General features: G+C 34.4%; 3 protein-coding genes across 3 annotated transcripts in view; all 3 read right to left on the bottom strand.

Annotated features, from left to right (window-relative positions):
• Window positions 1-13180, bottom strand: part of LOC109055698 (semaphorin-3D-like) — a 49005-nt gene extending 35825 nt beyond the window's left edge. Inside the window, exon 1 of the mRNA XM_042712124.1 lies at window positions 12938-13180. The gene's annotated coding sequence lies outside the window, so the exon portion shown is untranslated. The remainder of the gene's footprint in view (window positions 1-12937) is intronic.
• Window positions 1-23695, bottom strand: part of LOC109052145 (cullin-associated NEDD8-dissociated protein 1-like) — a 149678-nt gene that overhangs the window by 94677 nt on the left and 31306 nt on the right.
• On the bottom strand, window positions 14665-18170 carry LOC122134913 (protein SSUH2 homolog). Its single transcript, XM_042712119.1, has 3 exons — window positions 17893-18170; window positions 15389-15496; window positions 14665-15045 (listed from the first exon to the last, which is right to left on the bottom strand). The coding sequence occupies exons 1-3, from the start codon at window positions 18034-18036 to the stop codon at window positions 14911-14913; spliced, it is 387 nt and encodes a 128-aa protein (XP_042568053.1). The 5' UTR covers window positions 18037-18170; the 3' UTR covers window positions 14665-14910.

Here is a 23695-nt window from a genome sequence, read left to right on the forward strand (position 1 = left end):
CGCATTCGATTTCGAACGCAATATCGTCTAGCTTGTCAGTGAACTACGGCTCTGTGTAGTGAATGCCACACCATCTGAAAGCAGGTGATGGTGATTTAGTACCAATAACTGGACCGGCTTTACTGAGGAGATGCGCAGGACAATCGAATGCGATTAATTGTACAGCCCTAGTTTTTGTGATATTATCAATTATATTGGGATATTACTGGGTATTTTCAACTATGACTACTTTTGGCCTTCTAATATAGTCTCTTATGCTCAAAATTTTATTTGATCAAATATACAGTAGAAACTGTAATATTGTGAAACATTATTACAAATTTAAAATAAATGTTTTCTTTTTTAATATATTGTAAAAAGTAATTTATTGCTGTGAGTCAAAGCTTGACAACAATGAAAATGTATGCATATTTTGAATAATCTTTTAGTACTCGTATTATTTCAATGTAAGTGTGGTAGTAGGCCAATTGTGGTTCATGTGAGCATTTAGGTGGAGAATAACTCCCCCACTCCTTAACAGATGAACACTCTAGGCAGTGTTGGAAAGTCTGGTTTGCTTCATAACCAAATTACCAAGCATGGCCGTGACACATGGTTCAATGTTTTGCCCCGTGCATGAGATCTTTCAACCGTACACCCCTACAACTCCCACAGCAACACCCCAGTGATCTTGAACATCACATTCTGCTCCTCGAGTCCAGTTCTGCACTGAAATCAGTAATCAACAGACCAGAGAAAGCACCTCTCCTTCACATACCAGCCCATCTCTGCACTCCTCACCCGCAAATACCTGCGTCTGGCAACAGAATGAAGAGAGACAGATGATCTGTCCACTTCAGCTGTTTTCAATCTGACAGGATCCAGGGCTTTTGGCCACTTCTGCCTGAAGGAGTGATGTGATGGGGTGCCTTAAAAGGCCAGAAGTTATAATAATATTTAAAAAGGTAAAATATCTGCCACATCTTGTCCAGGGTTCTGGATTTTCAAATATACAGCATTGATGAGTGATGTTATATTTACTAGGTGTCATTGTTTGCAAAATTCCAGCAATACTTCACACATTTGTTTCTTTTAACCATTTACCAGCAGGAAACAATGAATAAAAAAAAAAAAATGAAGGTTCCTTCTCAGGATGTGTATTAGAGTCTATATGTGTGAGAGTTAGTGAACAATATACAACATCTACTATTATTACCATTTCTACTTTATTATTATTGTTATTATCATTAATTACAGTAATAATTCAGTATGCATATCATATCATCGCTGTCGAAATTTTGCATGCTGAACATACTGTTGGAAGGCAACGAGAGATTTTCATACTGTAGTCTTAAATTTCTTTGTAGATGTAACGTATACCAAAAGCATAAAATTGTTAGTAGACCTAAAGTTCAACAAAGATGTTTAAATGGAGTTTGAACGTTAAGTACAAAAAAGGAAAACAAAAGCAAAACTAAACCAAACAAAACTAGAAAACAAGTAAAACAAAACAAAGCAAAACAGAAAAGTAAAGCAAAATAAAAATAAAACAGGAAAACAATAAAGCAAAATAAAACAGTAACAAAGCAAAAAAAAAAAAAAACAAGAACGCAAACTAAAACAAAACAACAAAGTGAAATAAGACAAAACAAATGGCAAAACAAAACATGAGTGTCAATATTAGGATTAAGAATGATCATATTTTTCATTTTTTTAAATAAAAAAAATGTACTTTGAGAAAATTTTAATTATTCTTAAACTTCTTAAATTAATCTTAAACTTGTACCCTCATACAGTAAATCTGAATGTTGTATAAAAACTCCAACAAACATACTGATTTACAACCAATTTAATATGAAATTAATCTTTATCTTTCTTTTTCTTTCTTCATTTCTTGATACTACAGAGAAGAATAATATGTCATATATCAAAACTATATATCTTGGGAAAGTAGTGTCAAGGAAAATTTGCTGTCTAGTTACTTGCTGGGAGTTTCTGTTTCCTATCAGCATCCAGGAAGCCCATTGGTTCTAAATCGCACACAACATGGAACAATTTCATCACACTTAATCTAAGATTGTCTGGTGGGGGCTATTCAGAGCAATTCGATTTTGTAACAGTGGGCGCCAGATTCCCTTTCGATGTCCAAAATCACCACAAAGCATCTGAGAAAGAGTCTGAACCCTGTTATTGTCTGTCGGAAATGCTCCATGCTCATCTGTGAATCATGAAGCACCACTCAGAGTAGGAAAAGCTGGGAAAAAATCTACGATTAGTAATCTGTCAATTTACGTCCTACTACTGGAGGTTTTAAATCAACATGTGCAACTGTAAGTGATTGACTGTCAAGCACATTACATCTCACCACATTAAAATAAACAGCTGCTTGTCTGTGTATTTTTAAAAGCGGGGGAATATCCAGCATGTGAGATGTGAAACTGAAATGTTTGAAAATACAGTTAGACAAATATTTCAGCTTGTCCCAGTTCAGGAATCCTGATGGAATGCTGTGGTGTTCGTTCCAGACAGACTTTAATTTTGAGAGGGAGTCAAACAATGCACACATGTCGCACATCCCTCAAAACCAGGAAAACAACAATCTAGTTGGTTTTGTAATGTTCCCTAGAGAATCTGAATGACAAACCGCTACTCCTAACCAGTGTGCCATTGGCGATCGCAGTGGAATAGGAAATCTGAAACACAATATGCAGAATTCCACCTCATTTCCTCCTTTCCAAGGAGCCATTTCTGCTAGTAATTGTGAGGACAACTAAACAGCAGTGTACTTCACAGTTGCATGACCTTGGGATGGAGAACAGCCTCGAGCACACTGACCCCCTCTTTAAAACACAGCATGAACCTGCCATTAGTCGTTTGGTTAAGATCCACGTAGGAGAGTTCCTCTCAAGATTTTACTACATCAAACCCTTAGGTACTAAAATCATGACTTGCACTTACCTAGGTGCAGCCTGATTGCATTAAAATTTGTACTGTAGGTATTTGTATATACTGTTTACATTTTACATATGCCAAAAAGTACCGTATGGAATACATTTTTATTGCACATAAATGTACACTGACTATAAGTTTAGTTATAATCAGGGTTCTTGCAATTAATTGTAATAATTGTAAAAGTGAAACTAGAATTAAATCATTAAAAAAAAAAAAAAAAAAAATTGTTACTTGAAATAAAATAAACTTTAAATTAAATGAAATTGAATATAAAAAAACTTTTTTATTTCAGTTAGTTGCTAAGGTAGCATTTCTCCTTTTAATTTATTTTAATTTGATGTTAAAACATAAACTGAAAAAAAAAATAATAATAAAAAAATAACAACCATATAAACATATGTATAAACAAGCTACTATAAATGTCAAAAACACACAACAAAATTACTGAAATGCTAACTAAAATTTAAATGAAAATATAAAATATAAAAATAAAAAACTGATTCAAATTATTACTATTATTAGTAAAAACTATAATAGTAACTCAATGATAGTGAAATAACACTGGTTATAATACACTATTATGTAGATACTATGTGATTTCAGCTTCATAATTAAAAAAAAATTTTTGCTTATTTCCTGATGAATTACTAAATTAATATATACAAAAAAGTTTGTACTTTTTACACTAAAATACTGTAAAAATGCTACTGTAAAAACATGTTAATTAAAACATGTTAATTTTAAGTCACATTATATATGGTGAAAATGTAACATTGCATTGCATTATATGTAATTTTTACTGTACTTTTTTATTAATATATTGTAAAAATAAAAACTATGCATTACCATATATATATATACATATATATTACGGATGTAATGATTAAATGCGAGCCGGTTGAAAATCAATTAAAATATGTGACGATTCAAAAAGGTTGAGATGCTAAACAAATCGCGATTCATTTAGTGGTAGGAGTTTACATGAATGTATGTCTGAGGGGAACTTAGTCTCTTTAGAAAAGTTTAGATGGTATTCTTTCTTTTCGTGCTTGCCTCTGTATAATACATATTAAAGTTCATAAGTGCAGCGCTGCTTTGTTTACAGCAGAAACCAAGGAAACGCTTTAAGCTCCACCTGTTGGCAGAGAGTGAATCTTCGTCTTGTTCAGCTCATCTGCTTTCTGTTTCATGCTGATATTTTTTATGTATAGTTTTACAAAACTGAAGTCAAACCATTTTTTTTTTGCTTCAAATTTCGAAATTATTCAATCAAATATTATTCTTAGTGTATTCAACTATGACTTAAAGTCTGTAGTTTTTTGTTTGTTTGTTTGTTTCAGTTTCATCATTGCTTCATAGGATAAGCACTTCATTTTTCCATAAAAGACATGAAGTATATAGTCTTGTACTTTAATGTTGTGTTGTGATTCATCCCTGTGATTCCCTTAAATGTCCATGGAGAACTGGAAAATTCTTCTGGCACCCAGGAAAGGGTGGGTGTTCACTGTTTCTCTCTATTAAAACTAATCTCTTCTCTATGTTGGGAGTTTTACAACAGAGTGGGTAAAGGAAGCTTGTTAACATTACTGTCTAGACATATTATGCCTCTTTGTTTTTTGTTTAGTCTGAGATGAGAGAATGCGAGACAACACCTGCTGGACTTAATACTTATTTGTTTCATTGTAAAAAAAACAAAAACAAAAAAACACACTCATCCCTGATTTGGATCCACAACAAAGGCTTCACAGCAAAGGACGTTTTGTAATAACGGGTGTGTATGTAAACAACCTGCTTTGAACAAAAACACAAATATCAGAGAGAAATCAAAATGTTTGGCTTATGTTTCAGATAAAAAGTATTTACTAAAAGAAGTCTGTGTAAGTAAAACATGTAAAACTCCTGGTAAAATCATTCTCACATCACATTTGAAGTCAACATCAGTGCTAACAACCTTTCACTGAGTGTAAACTATTTCTTCTAGTAAACTTTTAAAATATTTTTTATATATACTGAGAAGTTATTTTAGGTCACTTCAAAGGTCAAAAAAGAATAAAAAAGTTCACAATTTTTATCAGAAGAAAACAACTGAAGCAAAATGTTTTAAAATGTTTATATAAAAGATGTTTTATTATTCCTGGATTATTTCCTCAAGTTTTACACACCTGCTTTTTCGATAAATAAACAAAACTACAACAAACAAACTTCATAACAAAACAAACTAAACAAACTATCATGTAGCTCCTTTTCACCACTTATATATGTTAAAAAAAAAAAGTCCTGGACTGGTGTTTTAGCCAGAAGCAACAGTTTGAACAGTTGGATGCCTTGTTTCTTACAAAAACGCAGCTTTTCACTTCACGAGACATTAACTGATGGACTGAAGTGGATAACTTGTGGATTATTGTGATGTTTTTATCAGCTGTTTGGACTCTCATTCTGACGGCACCCATTCACTGCAGAGCATCCATTGATGAGAAAGTGATGTAATGCTACATTTCTACAAATCTATACTAATGAACAAACAAACTCATCTACATCTTGTACGGCCTGAGGGTGATTAAATGTTCATCAATTTTTCAATTTTTGGTGAACTATTCCTTTAAAATCTCTCTTTTTGTGTTTAACAGAAGAAAGTCATACAAGTTTAGATCAACATGAGGGAGAGTAAAATGACTTTGTTTTCTCTAATGCATGCAGACATAAAATTTTCATTAATGTCTTTAATCATTCGAGCTCCTCTTCAATTATCTCATAATATTGACATTAATAACAATTATCTTGATTCATGTGTGACGCTCCTCATACTGTATGCCTGACCTCACAGACAATGTCAACAAACTCAACAAAAGCAGATGATACAGACTTTTCCTCCCCGGCGGTCCAAGTGACCTCATTCCAGGCACTGGATCTCACACCACTGTCACGGTTCCCCACAGAACAGTCTCAAGTACTGACATTCAGACCGCAGACTGGAGTCAGATTGTTTGAAATCACATGCTTATTTTGTCTTTTGCCTCTTCCTTTTGTATGCTGTAGCTGGAACACATTATTGTTACGCTGAGAGGATAGAGAGGACCTTTTCACCTATTTGTTCTTTGATGGGTTTGTGTTTGAGGACCAGTCCCAGTACGAAACACAGCTTTCAATCAAAGGGGATTCACATGTGTGCAGTATTTATACACCAGTGTAAAACATCTGCCACTTTTTATATATTTCTATGGCCCTTTTTGCACCGCTAGCATCTTTAAATGGAATAGTAAAAATAAAGACAAACAATTGGTTATTTATTATTTCTTAATTCATATCAAATAATAATTAAGCTCAAAAAATAATATATAATTATTTAGTTTAAAATAATATCAGTTGTTTCGTTGACAAGCACAAAAGACTCCATTCCAAGTTTTTTATTAAATTAATTCATATTGATATATTATTTAATAATTAAGCTTTTAGAATAATTCACATTAAAAATAATCTTTAGTTAAATATTAATTATTTTGTTGTCATGTCTGAAAGAGCCACGGCTCAGTGAGTCACTGATTGGTTTAGTGAACTCGACAGAATCAATGAAATGATCCGATCTAAAAGGTCTTGAATCTGGAAGTTTAGCAGCACATAGTCTCCCTGATTTCACTTTTTGGGGAGAATGAACCTTTGGATGACTTATTGTTTCTGAATACAATGCAATGCAATTAAATGATAATCACGTTCTACAACATTTAAGTCCATTTCACAAATTCCCCCTAAATCAATGCATAAAATCCCAAAAAGGCGTCTGCAGATTCCGCCTGGCCATGATTATAAGGTACTCCAGTGGAATTAAGCAAAGTATTTCCAGAGAGACTCTTTTGTACGTTAGTATTTTCCCATGGCACTTGAGGCGACTTATATTTACAGCAGCGACGGACGGAAATTAGAGAGGCTATTCCTGTTGCTGTCTGCGAATGCTGTTCATTAGGAAAGTTAGAGGACTCTGTTTTGCCTCACATGACAGAACCTGAGAGCACATTAATTAAAACCAATTACCGATAGCATAGAAATCCCTCTGCTAAGCCTCTGAGAGCAATTTGCAGGAGATGAAACAGCGCGGGTCATATACATAATAAAAGAGAGCATCTCTACAACATGTGCGCTTGACGGGCGTTAGCAAATGATTTACACAAAGACGCCTAATCCAAAACAGATAGTGAGCTAGTGATACTAAATAACAAGGACAGCTTTTATCCGTCAGCTAGACCTATTAGGTTTCATAATTTTGAATTCGTCTGCCACATCACACAGTTACAAAAGCACCGAGGCCTGTAGGACCCTATACGCACACAAAAAAGAGGCTAAATCACATATAATAGCGATTTTTTTTTATGTCAGCTGATGCACAATCCTGTATAATCTTCACTTGATTTATCTTTGTCTCTTTGGCCTTGAAGAATTCCAGTGCCGTTCATTTGAAAGGATGAGAAAACAGAGCGAGAGCTCCATACCGAGAGGTAAGGATCCCCGCCGGGCTCTCTGACATCCCGGGACCTCAAGGGTCGTCCAGCCAGAGGGGGTGCTAGTATCTCTGCTCCAGGTGGAGTTATATGTGACGACAAGGAACGCAGGGTTCAGAGGTTTAGACAGGCGTGTCGGGATACGGCTAATCAGATATATGTGTCCAAGACACCTCTGTCTCTGAGGTCTAGTAAAAATTAGTATCATGATATTGGGGTGTAAAGGTTAAGTGTGGGATTTCTGCGCTGCTAGTAGCACCAAACAGAACTGTACTCTGAGCAGCGTGACATAACAACTTAGAAAAAACTATTTGGCAAAACTACAAAAAAAATTCCAGTTTCCAGCCAATAGTGCCAGTAAAACACCAACTTTCATTTCTTTTCACACCAGTCATGAGTAGATCACAAATAGATTAAAGATTAATGACTGGACAATACTATGTTGATCCGTACCTCTCAGTATATATAGCAACCTGTGGCTCAGTGGTAGAGCATTGTGTTAACAGTGCAAAAGGTTGTGGGTTCGATTCCCAGGGAACATAAATGGTAAAAAAAATGCATAGCCTGAATGCACTGTAAGTCGCTTTGGATAAAAGTGTCTGCCAAATGCATAAATGTATGTGAGGGCCTTAAAAGACTTTTAGCACAGTGCATGACTTGTAAAAACTAATACATAATCAGATTCCAAAAACTGAGTACTCGTTATTGGATTATATTACATTTTAAAATGCTCTTGATCAGATTACAGTTACTTTTTGATTACATATTATTTATAAAATGGCAGTAAATTCTACACATTTTATTGATTCTCCTTAATTCTTCCTTTATCTCTTTTAATGTTTCCTTTCCAAAAATCCTACTGTGAGACACACCATTTATCTTTGACTATTTTCACAATATAGAATGGCAATGAAAATTGTGTTTTCTGATGCAATAAACTTGCTTGGTTGCTCACCCGATAAGTTCTGCACCTATAAAAAACAACCATTGTAATAAAACACTGCCAGATTCACGTTCATCTGTATTACGTAAAACCAGAAAATCTCAATTTGAAAGTGTCATGAAATTTGTAAGAAGCAACATAATAATAGCAGAAATGACGCCAAGGGTGCTATGTGTGGGGGAGACGGGGAAGTGTTTAAACGTATTATTTTTAAAATTCTGTTTAGTATAGAGCAAAAAATACACTATATACACTTTCTTTCTTTCTTTCTTTTCTATCAGAACACAAAAGCTAATTTCAACTGTTTTTGTCCATACAATGAAAGCCAATGGGGTCCAAAATTATAAATGCGAGAAAAGACAGTTTACAGTAAGATTTTTTTACACATGTAAACAAATGTTAGGATTGTTCCCTATTCTGCAAAGCTCCGCACACTCCATCCCAATTTTGGAAGAATAAACAGCTGCAGATTACAATCAAATCACTCAGAAACAATGAAAGACAAATATATACATGACTCATGACCGACATATTGTGAATCTCAGTTGGTAGTACAATGACAACCGCACTTGTTTGGGGCTCTGTAAGCAGAAATAACATCAGAATTTAGCTTGGCTGAAGATTTCAGTTTGGCTGAATGATGACGAAGTTACTATTATTTGTCGAAACAGCTGGCTGGGTGTTTAGACAGAGCTTCCCTTCGCCCCTGGCCCACACGGAGCTACTTCCAGCCTCATTCTGACCTTCCTGGGGTTGGCGCCAGACAGCAGGTTCGAACAGATGCATTGTGGGAAGGAAGTACAGTGTTTGCCAGAGCATTGTTATTGTTGAGCTGATAAAGAGAAGGGCCAATTAATTAAGATAATAGAGAGGCACAACAATGGGTTATTGAGTCATTTACTGAGGATGTTGTTTGCTGTCTCGCCAACACACGCACATTCAAAGCAATTCTTCTGCAGACACAGGGGTACAATGACAGCTGATCGCCATCTCTGGCTTGCTTCCCAAGATCCACCTGCCCAGGTTCCCAAGTTCAACGACGTACAGCAAACTGCCTAAACACCTTTAAATGAGAGTTAACATGTACTGTAGTATCAGTTTATTTTTATTTATGAGTTAACATGTACTGTAGTATTAGTTTTTTTTTATTTGTTTTTATATTTTTTATTTTTATTTTATTTGTTCTGAACGTTTTTCAGAAGTCTTCTGCTATGATACTACACCATTTTCATGACGAGTTTTACAATGGAAATCATTCTCATATTTGTTGTGTTTTAAGCTTTTTGTCTGAAAATATCTGAAAAATGATCTGTAAATCTTTCAAAATGTCAAATGGAGATGTCAGAAAGGCTTCTGGAGTGTGTTTACATATTAACACAACATTTAAACTACAACAAACTAACACGAGCCCAATCTTAATCAAAGCTCGCATCAGATTCCTTCCTCAGATGGATGCGAGCAAATGAACATTTTTCTATGGGAAAAGGGCTTATTTTAGATTACCAAGTCATATTTTTCCACTTATTTCACTACTTTAGTCTGTGTTAAAGCCATAAAGTGAATAATAGTGGCATTTGTGACTTTCTTGTTGGGTGGTCTGTATTCTATTTTTTCCCTAACTTTTTTTTTCTTACATTGCATACTAAATTTAGATGTAAAAGGACAAACAATGAATCAGTGAAAAGCTTGAACAATATATGTTCTATACACAGATTGTATGACTCTGGTCTCTTTGGTAAACTCTAATTATTAGAATCAATCAACTGCATACACAAAAACATCTACTTTGTCTATATATTATAAAGAACTATCAGCAACATGGCAGTAAATCACAAATGCATGTCTGGATGAAAGATCTCAAATTAATATATAATAACCAGAAATTTATAGATAAGAGAAAAATAGACACTAACCAGATGCAGATGCTCTGATAATCTGAAACAGATCTGAAAGCATAAATCAATGCAGTGCAGGATTGGGACGTTCCCAAGAAAGTGTTGATATGCATAGCAAGGATAAAGGACATTGATATATCAGATTCTCAAGAGCCAAAAAATGAATCTGTTCACAAGGGATAAAATGGTGAACATCTTCTCCCTAAACTCCATAAAATGTCATCTGATATCTTTAACACAAATTTTAGCTGGTCAGATGGATATCACAACAAACCAGAATCCACAAACGCTTTGATTGCTTTACATATTTTGCTATGAGAAACCACAGAGAAAGATTTTTTTTTATCGAAAACCCACAGAACTCCTCTGGGCACAAGATCAGAAAACCAACCCCAAACCCTCAATCATCTATGCATATCTTCCTATGAAAATTAAATATATAAATAGAACATTAAAGGAACATTTCAGGTTGAACAGAAGCTCTACACATCCCACTGATTAAGTAATACAAATAAATAATAATAATAATAATAATAATAATAATAATACTTATTTGAATAAAATTATAAAAATCACACTCAATTGGTGAAAAATATGTGTTGTTAAATTGAAAATAATGTAAAAATTTATTTCATAAATACAATATTTATTTTAATAAAATATATACTCAGTCTGTAGACACAAAAGAAAAAAAAATATATGATGAAATTACTATTAATAAAATAGTTTAATATAATAAATAACTGCACTCAATTTTTAAAAAATGAATAAAAGTTTAAAATAAAAATAATTTGTAAAATAAATAATGTAAAACATATTTTAATATAAATATGAAGAATATTTAAATCAAATAAATAATTGCACTCAATTTGTAAAAACTAAAAAATACTTTTAGCTAAAATAAAAAAAATAATTAAAAAAAATCTTTCAAAAACAATTTGAAAACACTTTATAAGATAAAAAATTGCACTCAATTTGTAAAAACAAATCAAAAACATATTGTCAGTTAAATTGTAAAAATATTTAAGAAAATATTTGAATAAAACCATTGCATCCAATTTGTAAAAAAACTACTGTTAGTTAAATTGAAAAATAAATAAATAAATAAATCAAACACACAATTATCTACTTATTTTATTTTAATAAAACAAAAATTTGAATTCAGTTCATAAAAACTATATATAGTTAATTTATAAAAAGTAATTTAAAAACATCATTAAAAATAATTCAATAAAACAAATCATTTCAACAGGTTGTGCAAACAAATGTTATTTATCATATAATGAGTAGGTTTATCTAATTTTATTTATTATATATTATTATTTTTTTTATTTTTTTTTGGTGGTTAATAGATGATCTGATGGAGGAGTAGTCTTTTTTTTTTTTTTGATAATGTTGTAATTCTTGTGTCCTGCGCTGAACAATCACACTGTAAGACTGCTCACATGCAGAACAAAGCTCAGTCCAGATAAAACAACAACAGCAGCCCGGCTGCAGTGCTGGCCAGCGCAGATAAGGCCCTCGCAGACGCCGCCTGGCTTCTCTCATGGGGCTTCTATGTGAGGACTCCTCCCAAAACCAGATCACAGTCGATCTGTCAGCTTCTCCTCTGGCTTTCAAGTGCTCAGAGTGGGTGTGAAACATAAACCCTCCCTGACAAGAACCTACAGCCATATCACAACACATCCTGATAATGCAGTCCATCAGTCTTCAAATCAAAGCGTCCGTCAACTTCACAAAACTTGTGCTTTATACATTGGCTTACTAACATGACTTATAAGAAATCACCGCTTTCTGGAATACTCGATTCTGATTGGTCACCCATGTATTGGTCATATATATATATATATATATATATATATATATGCAATTTTAATATTTCAAACACACGTATATCGAAATATCTAAAACTCCACTAAGTACTCATGTCTCACCACAATGATATGAAATAATTTTAGAATATTTCTATATATGGGAGGAAATTTACAGCATGTGAAGGACGGAAGCAAACAAATCAGAGCAACACAATATGTTCACCAGCAAACAGGAAAAGGAAAGAAACAAGAGGACAATGAACATCACTGACGTCCAACATTTAAATAAATTCAATATACGTCCTGTCCTGTTCACAAGAGTGAAGCTACACTGTATTACACTGTACTGTATACTGTACCAAACAACATACTCAGACTGAACTGTCTTAAAAGTATTGAATGATTAGCCCTCATGCCCTCCCTGTGCCCCTTTTAATAGCTTAAATACATCAAGTAGCCTACACTATAACTAACAAATGTTACATGTTAAAATAACGTTACAAAAGTCTTCAGTTAATAACTTCACATCTTCAGTTTCACAGATAAGGCATACGTAAAGCATAAATGCAATGTATTTTCTTACAAAACATACATTTAAAACGATTACACCTGTAAAAATCAACATCATTTTTCAAATTATGAAAAAACAAACAAAATTAGCGAATTTTCAGAATTTAAATTTTTTTTTTAAATAAATTGTGGCAGAAGGTATCGTAGTAAAACATGGTGTTTTCTTTTTAAGAACTCCTACATATTATTCATAGGTTACATCAGAATACCATATTATTATCGTCTTTCACCATCAATAATCCTATAATACTGTCTCATGGTTAGTTAAAGCTGACAGAACATTTAAAAACCTACCGAGTGTTGTTAGCCCGTCGTTGTCCTCGCTGCTGATGGTTTTATTCCAGTTTGTGGAGTAAATGTCAGTGCGGTGATTCGAGAGAAGATGCGCCCGGAGCCGAGAGCCACTCCTCCTTCACTGCTGTCATATCCGTCCTCTGTGAGTGTTACTGAAGCAGGTGTGTGCTTGTGCTTATACCCGCCGCCAGCAGCTCAGTCTACACCCGAGAAACTCCGTCTGATGGGAACATTACTGTCTGTCCTGTTCGAAGCCCAGAGCTAAGCGATGAACTGCCGTTGTTTTAACTATATGAGGTCTAGATGACACATGGGCAGTACATTTAGAGACTATTTAAGACTGTTTAAAGACTTGTTAAGACAAGTACCAAATGTAAGGAGAACACAATATGTCTAGTAGGGAGAACACAGTAGTTGCGTTATTAGCAACACTTCAGAGTATGAAAAGCTACAATAATGTTTAATTCATTTTACAAATAAATAAATAAATAAATAAAAGGCTCTAATGTCTCTGCTTCCAACCACTATAATATGGAAATAATTTTATGAGAATTAGGTCAAAAGGAAGTAAGTTTATGGTTAAAACTGCTAGGCTCAGAAAAAAATCAACTTTATTTAAAGTTTTCATACCGCATTGAGAAATATTTGTTCTTGTTTTACATATAAACTCACTATTTTACATATAAACTCATATAAACTTAATATCTTTATTATGCAATCTTGTTTTAAGGATGTTTAGATATTTGGATGGGGGGGGGTGGGGGGATTGTAAAGAAAATAAACACTACAGAAAGCATTAAATATTTACAGTGCATACAACATTTAATAACTTTATGAATTTAAGACTTTCCTTTTTAAGGCCTTTATTTGTGGAAGGGCTACTTAAGACTTTTTAATAGCTGCAAAAAAGTATTAGTATTTTATATGAAAAATCCAAGTGCATTTTTTAAACACTTTTAAATGTTTTTTTTTTTTTTTCTGAATTTTATCCAAATTCTAAAAACATATTTAGTCATAAGTTAGTCAGATGATGCTAAGCCTGAGACAACATACAGAACTACCACATTTTAATATAATTGCTGTTAATAGTGTTAATTGTCTGTTTGTTTACATCTTTTATTGCATTTTCGAACATTTCTGCCGTATGCACATAAACTGACAGTCATCACTGATAAACTACTACTAAATATTGTAGAAACTTAATTTTCTGATTTGTATCGTAAAAAGCGCTATACAAATAAACTTGAATTAAATAAATTATATTTTAAGTGTGCACACTAGCGTGCATTTTTCATAATGATTAACAATCAATAATAATGTTTCATGTCAGATTTACGTTGTCACATTTTGTCACCTTTTTCCTCAAATCATTAATTATATATTTTTTTATGTTTGTACAACATGTTATATTTGTCATTGTTGCAATTTTAGAAATGTTGCAGCTTTATTAACTTTAAATTTCAAAAGGATCATTCTTAAATCAGGATCGGTAATCAGCGGGTTCCCACTGTGACAACTTACCCCATATAGTGTGATTTAGGATTAATATGTGTAAAAAGGAACTGTGTACATAACGTTAAGGTATAAACTGAGAAATATAAATACATTTACATAAGTCCTTTCAAATGATCAAACTATATAGAAATTTATCAAGAAAATCTGTAAACATGTAGCAAAGCAACTGCACTTTTATGGCAAAAATTTACCAAAAATAAACTGTACTCAAATTCATTTTAATACTTAATACTAGTATAAGTATATTTCATATACAGAATGAAGTAATGATAAAAAGTCAGTTAAAAACATGCTGTTATATGCTTAAATGAGAGAATGAGGAGAAAGCAGCTTCATTTTCATAGACATTTACAGTTCATCTATATATTACATTATAAATACACACTGTATATACTGTATTTACATCTTATAAAAAAAAGGTGTGCATTATTGCAAAATTGGTTAAGACACAAAACAAATTACAAAATGCTACAGGAAGAAGGGTATTTGGTAGTGTGAACTTTGTTTTCTCGCCCAAAAACAAAGTAATCATAGTCTTTCCCACTGTAAGCGTAATATACATGAGTGAGAGGAACCAGCTCGATCGTTTGACGCTGTAAGAGAATGAGAAAATGTCAATGTAACACTTAATATTAGCTACAGAATGTGTCATTTGTATCATCGGATTCATTTGGTATCAGAAATTGCTTATATTTTAACCTGTAAATGTGGAAATGTTAAGTTTTAAGCATAATTCTCAATCAAACAGGCCGATGCATGCACACAAGTTTTTAAAGTTTTAAGTTGGTCAAGGGGGTGCTTCCATCTAGTGGTCAAATGTGGAAATGCATTCTTGCAACCCTCTGTATTCACATTTGCAAAGTCATGTTTTATTTATTGCACGTTGATTCTGTTGTGTATTTGGTAGCACACACTGCTGGGACAGTTTCTGCTCACCTGCTGCAGGATGCGGCTCACAGCAGAATATTTTAGCAGGTGATTCTGAATCGCTTCTTTTGAGGCATCGCAGATGTCCTGGTCAGGAAAGCCCTCTATCGGATAAACCTGCCAACACGCATTGTGACTTAGGCTAAAAACATCTGTGTGTTATATTTTGGAATCACAGTCAGGTAAATTTATTAAATCAAACATTATTAGAAAGGCTCTAAAGACCTTAGTCAGGGACAGGATAGTTGAAAAATGTGAGCACGAATATGTCAGAGTGAATTGCAAGTGCTTTATTCCGATGCATTTGGGTTGCAATCCCATCACTGCTGCCAGGGGCGCCGTTACAAGCCTCAGCATCAGGATGCAAGCTTTATCTCTCCGTTCCCCTTCCAGGGAACTCACATTGCATCCTCTAGCGGACATTATAGGGAACTGCTGCCAGCAGGACTGGTTTCTGAAGCATGTGCAACCAAGGCAAGTGAGCATTTTAGAAAGTGTATGCCTCCGTGTCCTAGGTTTCTGACACCCGAGGACACACACACAATCTATGCGTTATGTGTCTTGGTGAGAAGCACGCACATTCAGTTCTCAAGGACTCTGTATGTGCTCATTGTGACAAGTTTCCAGTGAGAAAGCTCCGTTTGCATTTGTCCCTCTTCTTGAGGGATCAGGGACAAGCGTCTTCGTCTCGTGGTTCAGGTCCTGCGGCTCAGGGGATTCGAAACAGACTAAATGCAATGTTTTTTGCCTGATTCTTGAGGGTATCTTGTGTTTGAACAGATCATGTATGGCCCTCAGGGGAGCTTAGTGCATGGTGCATGATGCTATCGCGCTGAGAAATGCCTTGTATGCTTGATTCTCTTTTGAGGAATGAGAATCGAGTGCCTACTACCTGTGGTTTGGGTCCCATGGCTGCCAAGGTAGCTAGGTAGAACAATTATGGGGATTGTAGGCAGGGCATGGAAGGAATCTGGCGAGAAGTTCTTTCCCTTGGAGTTCCTTTCATTCTGTTCTCTCCTGAGGTATAGTAGTCAGCATTTGCATGAGCACGTCCAGCTCTCAAGGCGTTCTGCGGGATCCAGATACTTTTTTCTTGGGTCATCTGATCTACGTTGTGTCCTGAAACGCGCTTCAGCTTCCACTCTCCACACAAATGATTGGATATGCACCTAATAGAGCACATTTATATAGGTTACATGTTTAAACCAGCATTGTGATATGTTTTATAAGTTTATAAGTTTTTTAAGTATTTTATATCTATAGATTTTATTTTCGGCAAGTCGTAATTACAACATCATATGACATTGTCTCATATGATGCTCATAAGTTGCTTCATATTGCGTTAGTATAATTGTGTTAGATAACACCAAATCGGTAAAAAAAATTTAAATTACACTAGGAAAGATCTCCATGATTAGCCTTTTTTTGCACTTCCTGTTTTTCCCTGCTTGAGAATTTCTGTCCAATGAATGGATGATCTTGGCACATGTGTGGTTTACAATTTCTGGTTCACTTGCAAAAAAAGGCAGTGTGAAAGCGAACTGCACCAAACTAAAAAAAAAAATCAAGATTGTATTTGGTCTGGATTAAAGCCAGTGAACCAGCGGAATTTCCTGGTGTGAATACACCCTCAGAGGCTCGATTTAGTCTGGTCACCTGAAAGACGAGCACTCTCTAGTCGGTCCTGAACTCCCTTCCCCCAAGAGTCTCCTCTTTCTTCCTGACCTCCACACGGAGTTAGTAAGATTGTAGGACAAGCCATATTCAGCTTAGCTACTTCTTTTTCAGCATGTGGATGATGTTGAGGGTGTGGCTGAGCGTGGATACACAAAGATGCCCCCTATGGAGAGGACGCTTTCAAGCATTCTCTCCCATGGTGAGTTGTCTTCTTTAAAGACTTCTTCTCTGCCATCTCCTCTTATCAGGATTTTTCAAGTAGGCAGTTCCCTGAGCCTCTTCTAGCTGTCTCCCCTTGGGGTTTTTAAATAGATGGTCTACTTCCTTTATCCCTTAAGTTTAGTCAGGTAGTAGGGGTGGACTGTAGCTTCCCTTGGTGCTCTCTCACCAGATGAACACGCATGTGCCGTGGCATGGTTGAGCAGGCATTCTGTTCCCCATAGTGTCAGCTAGAGGATGCAGCGCGAGTTCCCTAAAAGGGGAACGTCTCGGGTTACGCATATAACCATGGTTCCCCGAGAGGGAAAGAGATCCTGTGTCCCCTCTTCAGACATCGGCCCTGCTGGTGGCAGTCATGTGTAAATCCATTATGTTTATTCATGTTTTACATGTAAACGGAGGTAAATTTACATTACTTACAGCGAACAGTCAAAGTATGTTATCATGCTGACATTAAAATTTCAACTTGTTACATCAGTGTAACATATTTGAGACACTGGGTCTGAGAAGGGTTAACTCTACATCTCCTATACATGAATAAGTAAAATAATATATAGGTCTATATAAATGTCTGAATTCTAAAGAATTTATCAGTTAATTAATGAATCAATGTATACCAGAAGGTTTTCATCTACAAAGAACGCTTCCCCAGACACCTTCTCAAACTTCTTCAGCGGGAATTCAGGCACCCGGTTGGGTATAAACTCAAACATCTGGTTCTTCCTGTGAAATAATGTAGTGTTATACACAGATAACCACATAAATACAAAGATGAACAGACCACATTATTGTGCAGACCTAAACAGTAACCAAAAAAGGGACTGAGATCATAAGAACTAATAACAAACTGATGCATCTTACCTCACACATAAAAACAAAAAGACAAAAAACAAAAAAAACAAACACATAAAATGCAATTTTATTGGCACATTTACCATGTAACTGTGAGCTGTATGAAATGCACAAGGTTTCTGTAACCGTTACACGTAAGACAGCCTTTGTAACCCTTTCCATGACAAGAAACACACCTGAAAGAAGGAGGTGAGACATTTCTGTTTCCATGTGAGCATATAAAACACAATAGACCACACTGTCGGTCAGTTTAACCATCAAATTACCTTTTTCTCCCTCTTCCGTGGCAGGTTGTACACCGTCGGTTGCGACTGTGACCAGAGCCATGACAGAACATACAGCGAGTCTAAATTTGTTTTGGAGAAAACAGTCAGTAGAATAAAAAATTGACAGATAATTAATAATAATTAAACATTCACATACCAACCCTTGTCCTCGGCAGTGGGTACACCTCACTTTGCCGTTACCATGACAACGGTGGCAAGGCTGCAATGACAACGCACTGATGCAATCCCACAGGCATCAAAACATAAGCAAAAGTCTGACTTACGGTGATAAATTAAGAGCAGGAGGCACATTAGGTAAGATACACTATGAGTTGGTTTTGATGGTAAATTAAAATTGCTTAAAGACATACCTTAATGAATGACGAGTGTGGGACCCTGATTTTCTGAACGGCGTTGGTGAATTTGGGTGGATAAGACACCTGGACATTCCACGGTGGAGGACTCACTCCATTCTGAGGCCCATCCACACACTGACCTGAGAAAAATCTATTAATATGCAGCTTTGGCTTTTTTAATGATCCATATCATTGTATTGGTGTCATCGGGCACCTGTGTGTGGCTCTGATTCCCAGGCACTTGATCTGGACTCTGTGAACGTTTCCAAGCGGTACTGAAATGATACAGACCATGTGGTCATGTAATTATTATTATAATATGTAATAATTCCAGATCAAGAATGGATAATAACAAGATTTACACGGTAAACTGTAAAAGGCGTCAGCTCTTTGAAGATCAGATTTTTTGCAGGTTTGCTGCTGTATGTCCATTTTTTACCCACAAACTGGAGTAGAGCGTCTCTCGCAACATCCTCTGAGACGGTGGGCACCCTGTCAGTAAGTGTGCAAATACATAAATAAAAAATCTGTATGTATTGTTCAGTATAAAAATTATTATGTTCACATCAAATGTAGTATGAATATGTTTTTATATTTGTAACTTCCTAAAATAAATGAAAAACGATATTGTACCTACATGACATTTGGAACTGAGGCGTTCTTGTCATTTTCAGGCTTAGGGACAAAGTCTGGCGGAGGAGGACAGATTTGATCTGTACAGTCTATGAATATGAACAACAAAATATCAAATGGGGAAAATAATAAATAAAAAGGCATTCAAGACATAACTGTGATACTAGGTCATTTACTGCATACTATATTTACATGATTTTACAAGATGTTAAATATTCACCAATTTTACATTTTTGACCAATACTGATATTTTTAAGCACCCTATAACCGGTATGCAAAATAAATTTTTATTTATTTCTGCATTTTTCACACAATAACTAAATAGCCATTATACAACAACAACAAACAATAATAATATAAACATACTATAAATAACAGTGCATTATAATAATAATTGTGTCTTACAAAATAATAACAACAATAACATATTTTATATAATATATATTTATGATTAATTATTATTTTTTATTATAGTGCTTTAGGGTAAATAATAGTGTATTATTATAATAACAGCAACTTAAAAATAATATAATAATAATAATATATTTTTATTAAAAATTAAATATTGCTATTATTATTTTTATATTGTTTAATATTATTATAATTAATATGTCTTAATGTATATAATATTGTATTATTATAATATCTTAATAACAGTATGCTATTATTAATATTATTAGTGTTTATAATTGTGTTTTATTATAAAAATGGTATCTTAGTAATATTATTATTATTATTAATGAGTGGTAGGCACAAAGGTTTTCTCACCTCCACCAGTGTGTTCCTCGTAGCCTGTTACACTGTCCAGCCAACCTGGAGGTGGAGCAGACGGACCCTCTTCAGGAAGGTTGGGGTCAAAAGTGTCTGCAGTGACAGAGAGAGAGAGAGAGAGAGAGAGAGAGAGATATAACATCTGTGATTTGTCCAAGAGTAATATGTTCCTGAATCAACATCCTTTGTTGGTTCTGGAAGAACATTCCTATCCAAAAGCTACTGCCTTATACCAGTGACCGAATTTTCCTAGTAGTCCCATGATCATCATCCTTGTTGATCCTGGAACATCATCAGGGATCCTGATAATAATATCACAATAATCCACAAGACTACTTCACATGACTCCAGTCTAGTCTATGGCTTAATGACGGATTTGTTTTCTTACAAACACACATCTTTTTACTTCACAAGATCGTGTTAACTGATGGACTGGAGTTGGGTTGGAATTCTTGTATATTCTTGTGATGTTTTTATCAGCTGTTTGGACTTTCATTCTGACGGCACCCATTCACTGCAGAGCATCCTATGGTGAGCGTAATGGTAGATTTCTCCAAATCTGATGAAGAAACAAACTTCACTACATCTTGAATGGCTTGAGATGAGTACATTCTGAGCAAATGTTCATTTTTGGGTGAACTATTCCTTTAAGACATGTTGCATTTCTAGGCAACAGAATACAAACACTTTTCTTAGCAATCAGTAGTTGGCAGCTGTTCATTTAGTCATTAGGGTTCTTTCCCTCCAAAGAGAGTTATATATACTTCACACAAACATCTTGTTAGGTTCGTGAACAATACTGTTAACAAGTGGATATAAATATCAACTGGAATGGGTTTCCTTCAACAGAGATCGTGCTTCAGATTTAGCATGAAGAATGGGCAGAATCAGGCCTGTATGCCAGAGAAACAATGCCCTCAAAATATACAGCAGCAGTGAATGATGGGAGGAGCAGGTCGTCTCTGATACAATTCAACTGCTAATTTAGCAATGCACATTCATCAAAATTTTATAGCTATGAATAAAAATTAGATTGTCCTTTGTGGCGACCATGGTGTAGTTCGTTTATAGACTATGTTTACCTTTTTGTTTACTTCTGCTGATTGTATTTAGGCTTCGGTAGAGCATTGCGTTAGCAGTGCAAAAGGTTGTGGGTTCGGTTCCCAGGGAAACACATGTTAGGTAAAAAATGTTAGCTTGAATGCACTGTAAGTCGCTTTGGATAAAAGCATCTGCTAAATGCATAAATTTCTTTAGGTTGTGAATTTGATTTTCTTGGGTAATCCAAAAGCCAATAGAAAAATCCTTTTGGGTTTTTGTCGAAGGAACCAGGATGATACAAACTACAAATATACATCATTACTGCAGCACTCAATGGCTCTGTCCCAACTGGCACACTTGGTGTGTACTTGCAAACTTGTTAACACCCTAAAAAAACAAGTCTTTCTAACAGTCTGGTGCCTAATAAAATGCACTGATAACAGAAATAACACATGTAAACAATTGCTTCGGTCTAGATTCATTCAATTGGCCGTTGTGCCTTTAAGAAGCTAGTACGTGATTAATTGTGCTCCTACTGACAGACATGCACTGCTGCTTTGTGAAGCAGAGATCTATTTAGCAAACAGGATACGTTCAGTTTTAAGATAACATTTGCAGTTAACAGTTTCAGATAGTACATTTTTCCTCAGAATGTATTTTTGCTCTTGCGATACATTAAAGTGTTGTAAGTGAAGTTCAAAAAAAGTTCTAGATAACAAAGACTATTATGCACAAGTTATAAAAGTCCTGCCTAAGAGTGTTCTGTTGTTATTTCTGAAAAGTACTATTTAAAAAGCTTTAATCTTGACTTTTTAATCTTGAAATTTTGGACAAAGTTTGATGAAAAGTGCACTTAAAGGGAAAGTTCACCCAAAAATCCAAACCTGTATGACCTTCACAAAAGAGGATATTTTGAAGAACCAAACAGCTGATAGCCATTGACTTCCATAGTATATTTTATTTAAATTTTTTCATACTATGGAAGTCAATGGCTACCGTCAACTGTTTGGTTACCAGCATTCTTCAAAATATTCTCTTTTGTGTTCAACAGAAGAAAGAAACTCATAAAGGTTTGGAGCAACTTGATGATGAGTAAACGATGACAGAATTGACATTTTTTGGGTGAACTTTCCCTTTAATTGTAATGAATGTGGACTTGTAGTGTACTTCAGTTCTTAAAAGTATAACTAAAAAAATACTTGCGTTTGGAATAACTGAAAGGAAGCCACTCATGTTTAACACTTAAATACACAAGTGCATTTTGTAATGGTCAAAGTTTTACTTTACAAAATACATTTTTTTTAATCATTCTTTTAAAATTAGCTTGTTATTTTAAAAGTAACGCTACACACTAATTTTTTGATGTGTTTGACTAACATTCTAAAGCACATTGTAAAGTACTTGATTTTTTTTTTTTAACTGTAGTGTTATTAAACATAATATTTAAAGTTAATATATCTTAAATGTACTTAATTACAACTTCATTAGTGTTGGTGGAAAGTTACTTTTAACAGTACCGCATTGTAATATGCGTTACTTTTTTTTGTGGAAAGTAATGTGTAACGTTACTTCTGCGTTACGTTTACACATCTGGGCTGGGCTTTCTTGCTTGTTTTTAATATAAAAAAAATAAAATAAAATAAAAAAATCTAATTTTTGGCAATATTTAAATGCCTTTCATCACACCAAAAGTGAAATGAATAAGCCACAGGCTCAAAGGAAAATGGATGTTTTCACACCAAAAGTGAATTGGTTTGTTTTAATTGTGTAGTAGATTTTTTTATTTATTGATTTTGTTTATTTATTTAGCTATTAGGTAGGTAAGGCTTAACATTTCATAATCTATTTTTCTCTGATTTTATTAATTTTGAGGATACTGAATCTGTTTTTGTGTCAGTCAGATGAGTAAAATGCTCACCTTTTACAGTAAAACCTCATGTTCACACAGCGCGCAACACACAACACCTCTGATTTCTCTCAAATGAAAAAAAAAAAAAAAAAAATCTCTCAACATGAGGACAGGAGAGCTCTCAGTCCATAACTGTCAACAAATGGGTGTTACTTTATTTGAAACTACCTTTACTAGTTACTTGAAAAAAAGTAATCTGATTACATAACGACTTTGTAATGTGTTACACCCAACACTAATAAATACTCTTTTGAAAAATATTTTATAGTGTGTGTTCTTGACGATTGTAGTGAGTCAGTCATCAAAATGTCTAATGAATGAGATGTTAATGAATGTTACTCAACATTTCTCCCATTTGTGACTGCATATAGAAATATTATGCACAGCTCTCAAAATTACATAAAAAGGCTACTTATTTCGAAGTAGGCTATAAAAGGAAGTTATTGAATCACATTAAAAAATTTCTTTCCTTCTTTCCGCGGTGTCACCTTAAAACTACGGAAATTAAACAGGAATGCTGATGTTTGTTTTTTTGTGTTTTATGGTTGTGCATAACATTATGATTGCAATTAGGATTCAAAGCAAACATTAT

Source organism: Cyprinus carpio, chromosome A22 (assembly GCF_018340385.1).
Source record: "Cyprinus carpio isolate SPL01 chromosome A22, ASM1834038v1, whole genome shotgun sequence".
Taxonomy (NCBI): domain Eukaryota; kingdom Metazoa; phylum Chordata; class Actinopteri; order Cypriniformes; family Cyprinidae; genus Cyprinus; species Cyprinus carpio.

Bases quoted from the DNA above. Each gene is read 5' to 3' on its own strand.
- LOC122134913 (XM_042712119.1), bottom strand. From the start codon at position 18,036: ATGTGGTTATCTGTGTATAACACTACATTATTTCACAGGAAGAACCAG. The intron at 15,497-17,892 runs GTATACATTGAT...GCGTGTTGGCAG, and splicing joins TTGTAGATGAAAACCTTCTG to GTTTATCCGATAGAGGGCTT. The intron at 15,046-15,388 runs GTGAGCAGAAAC...ATTCTCTTACAG, and splicing joins TGAGCCGCATCCTGCAGCAG to CGTCAAACGATCGAGCTGGT.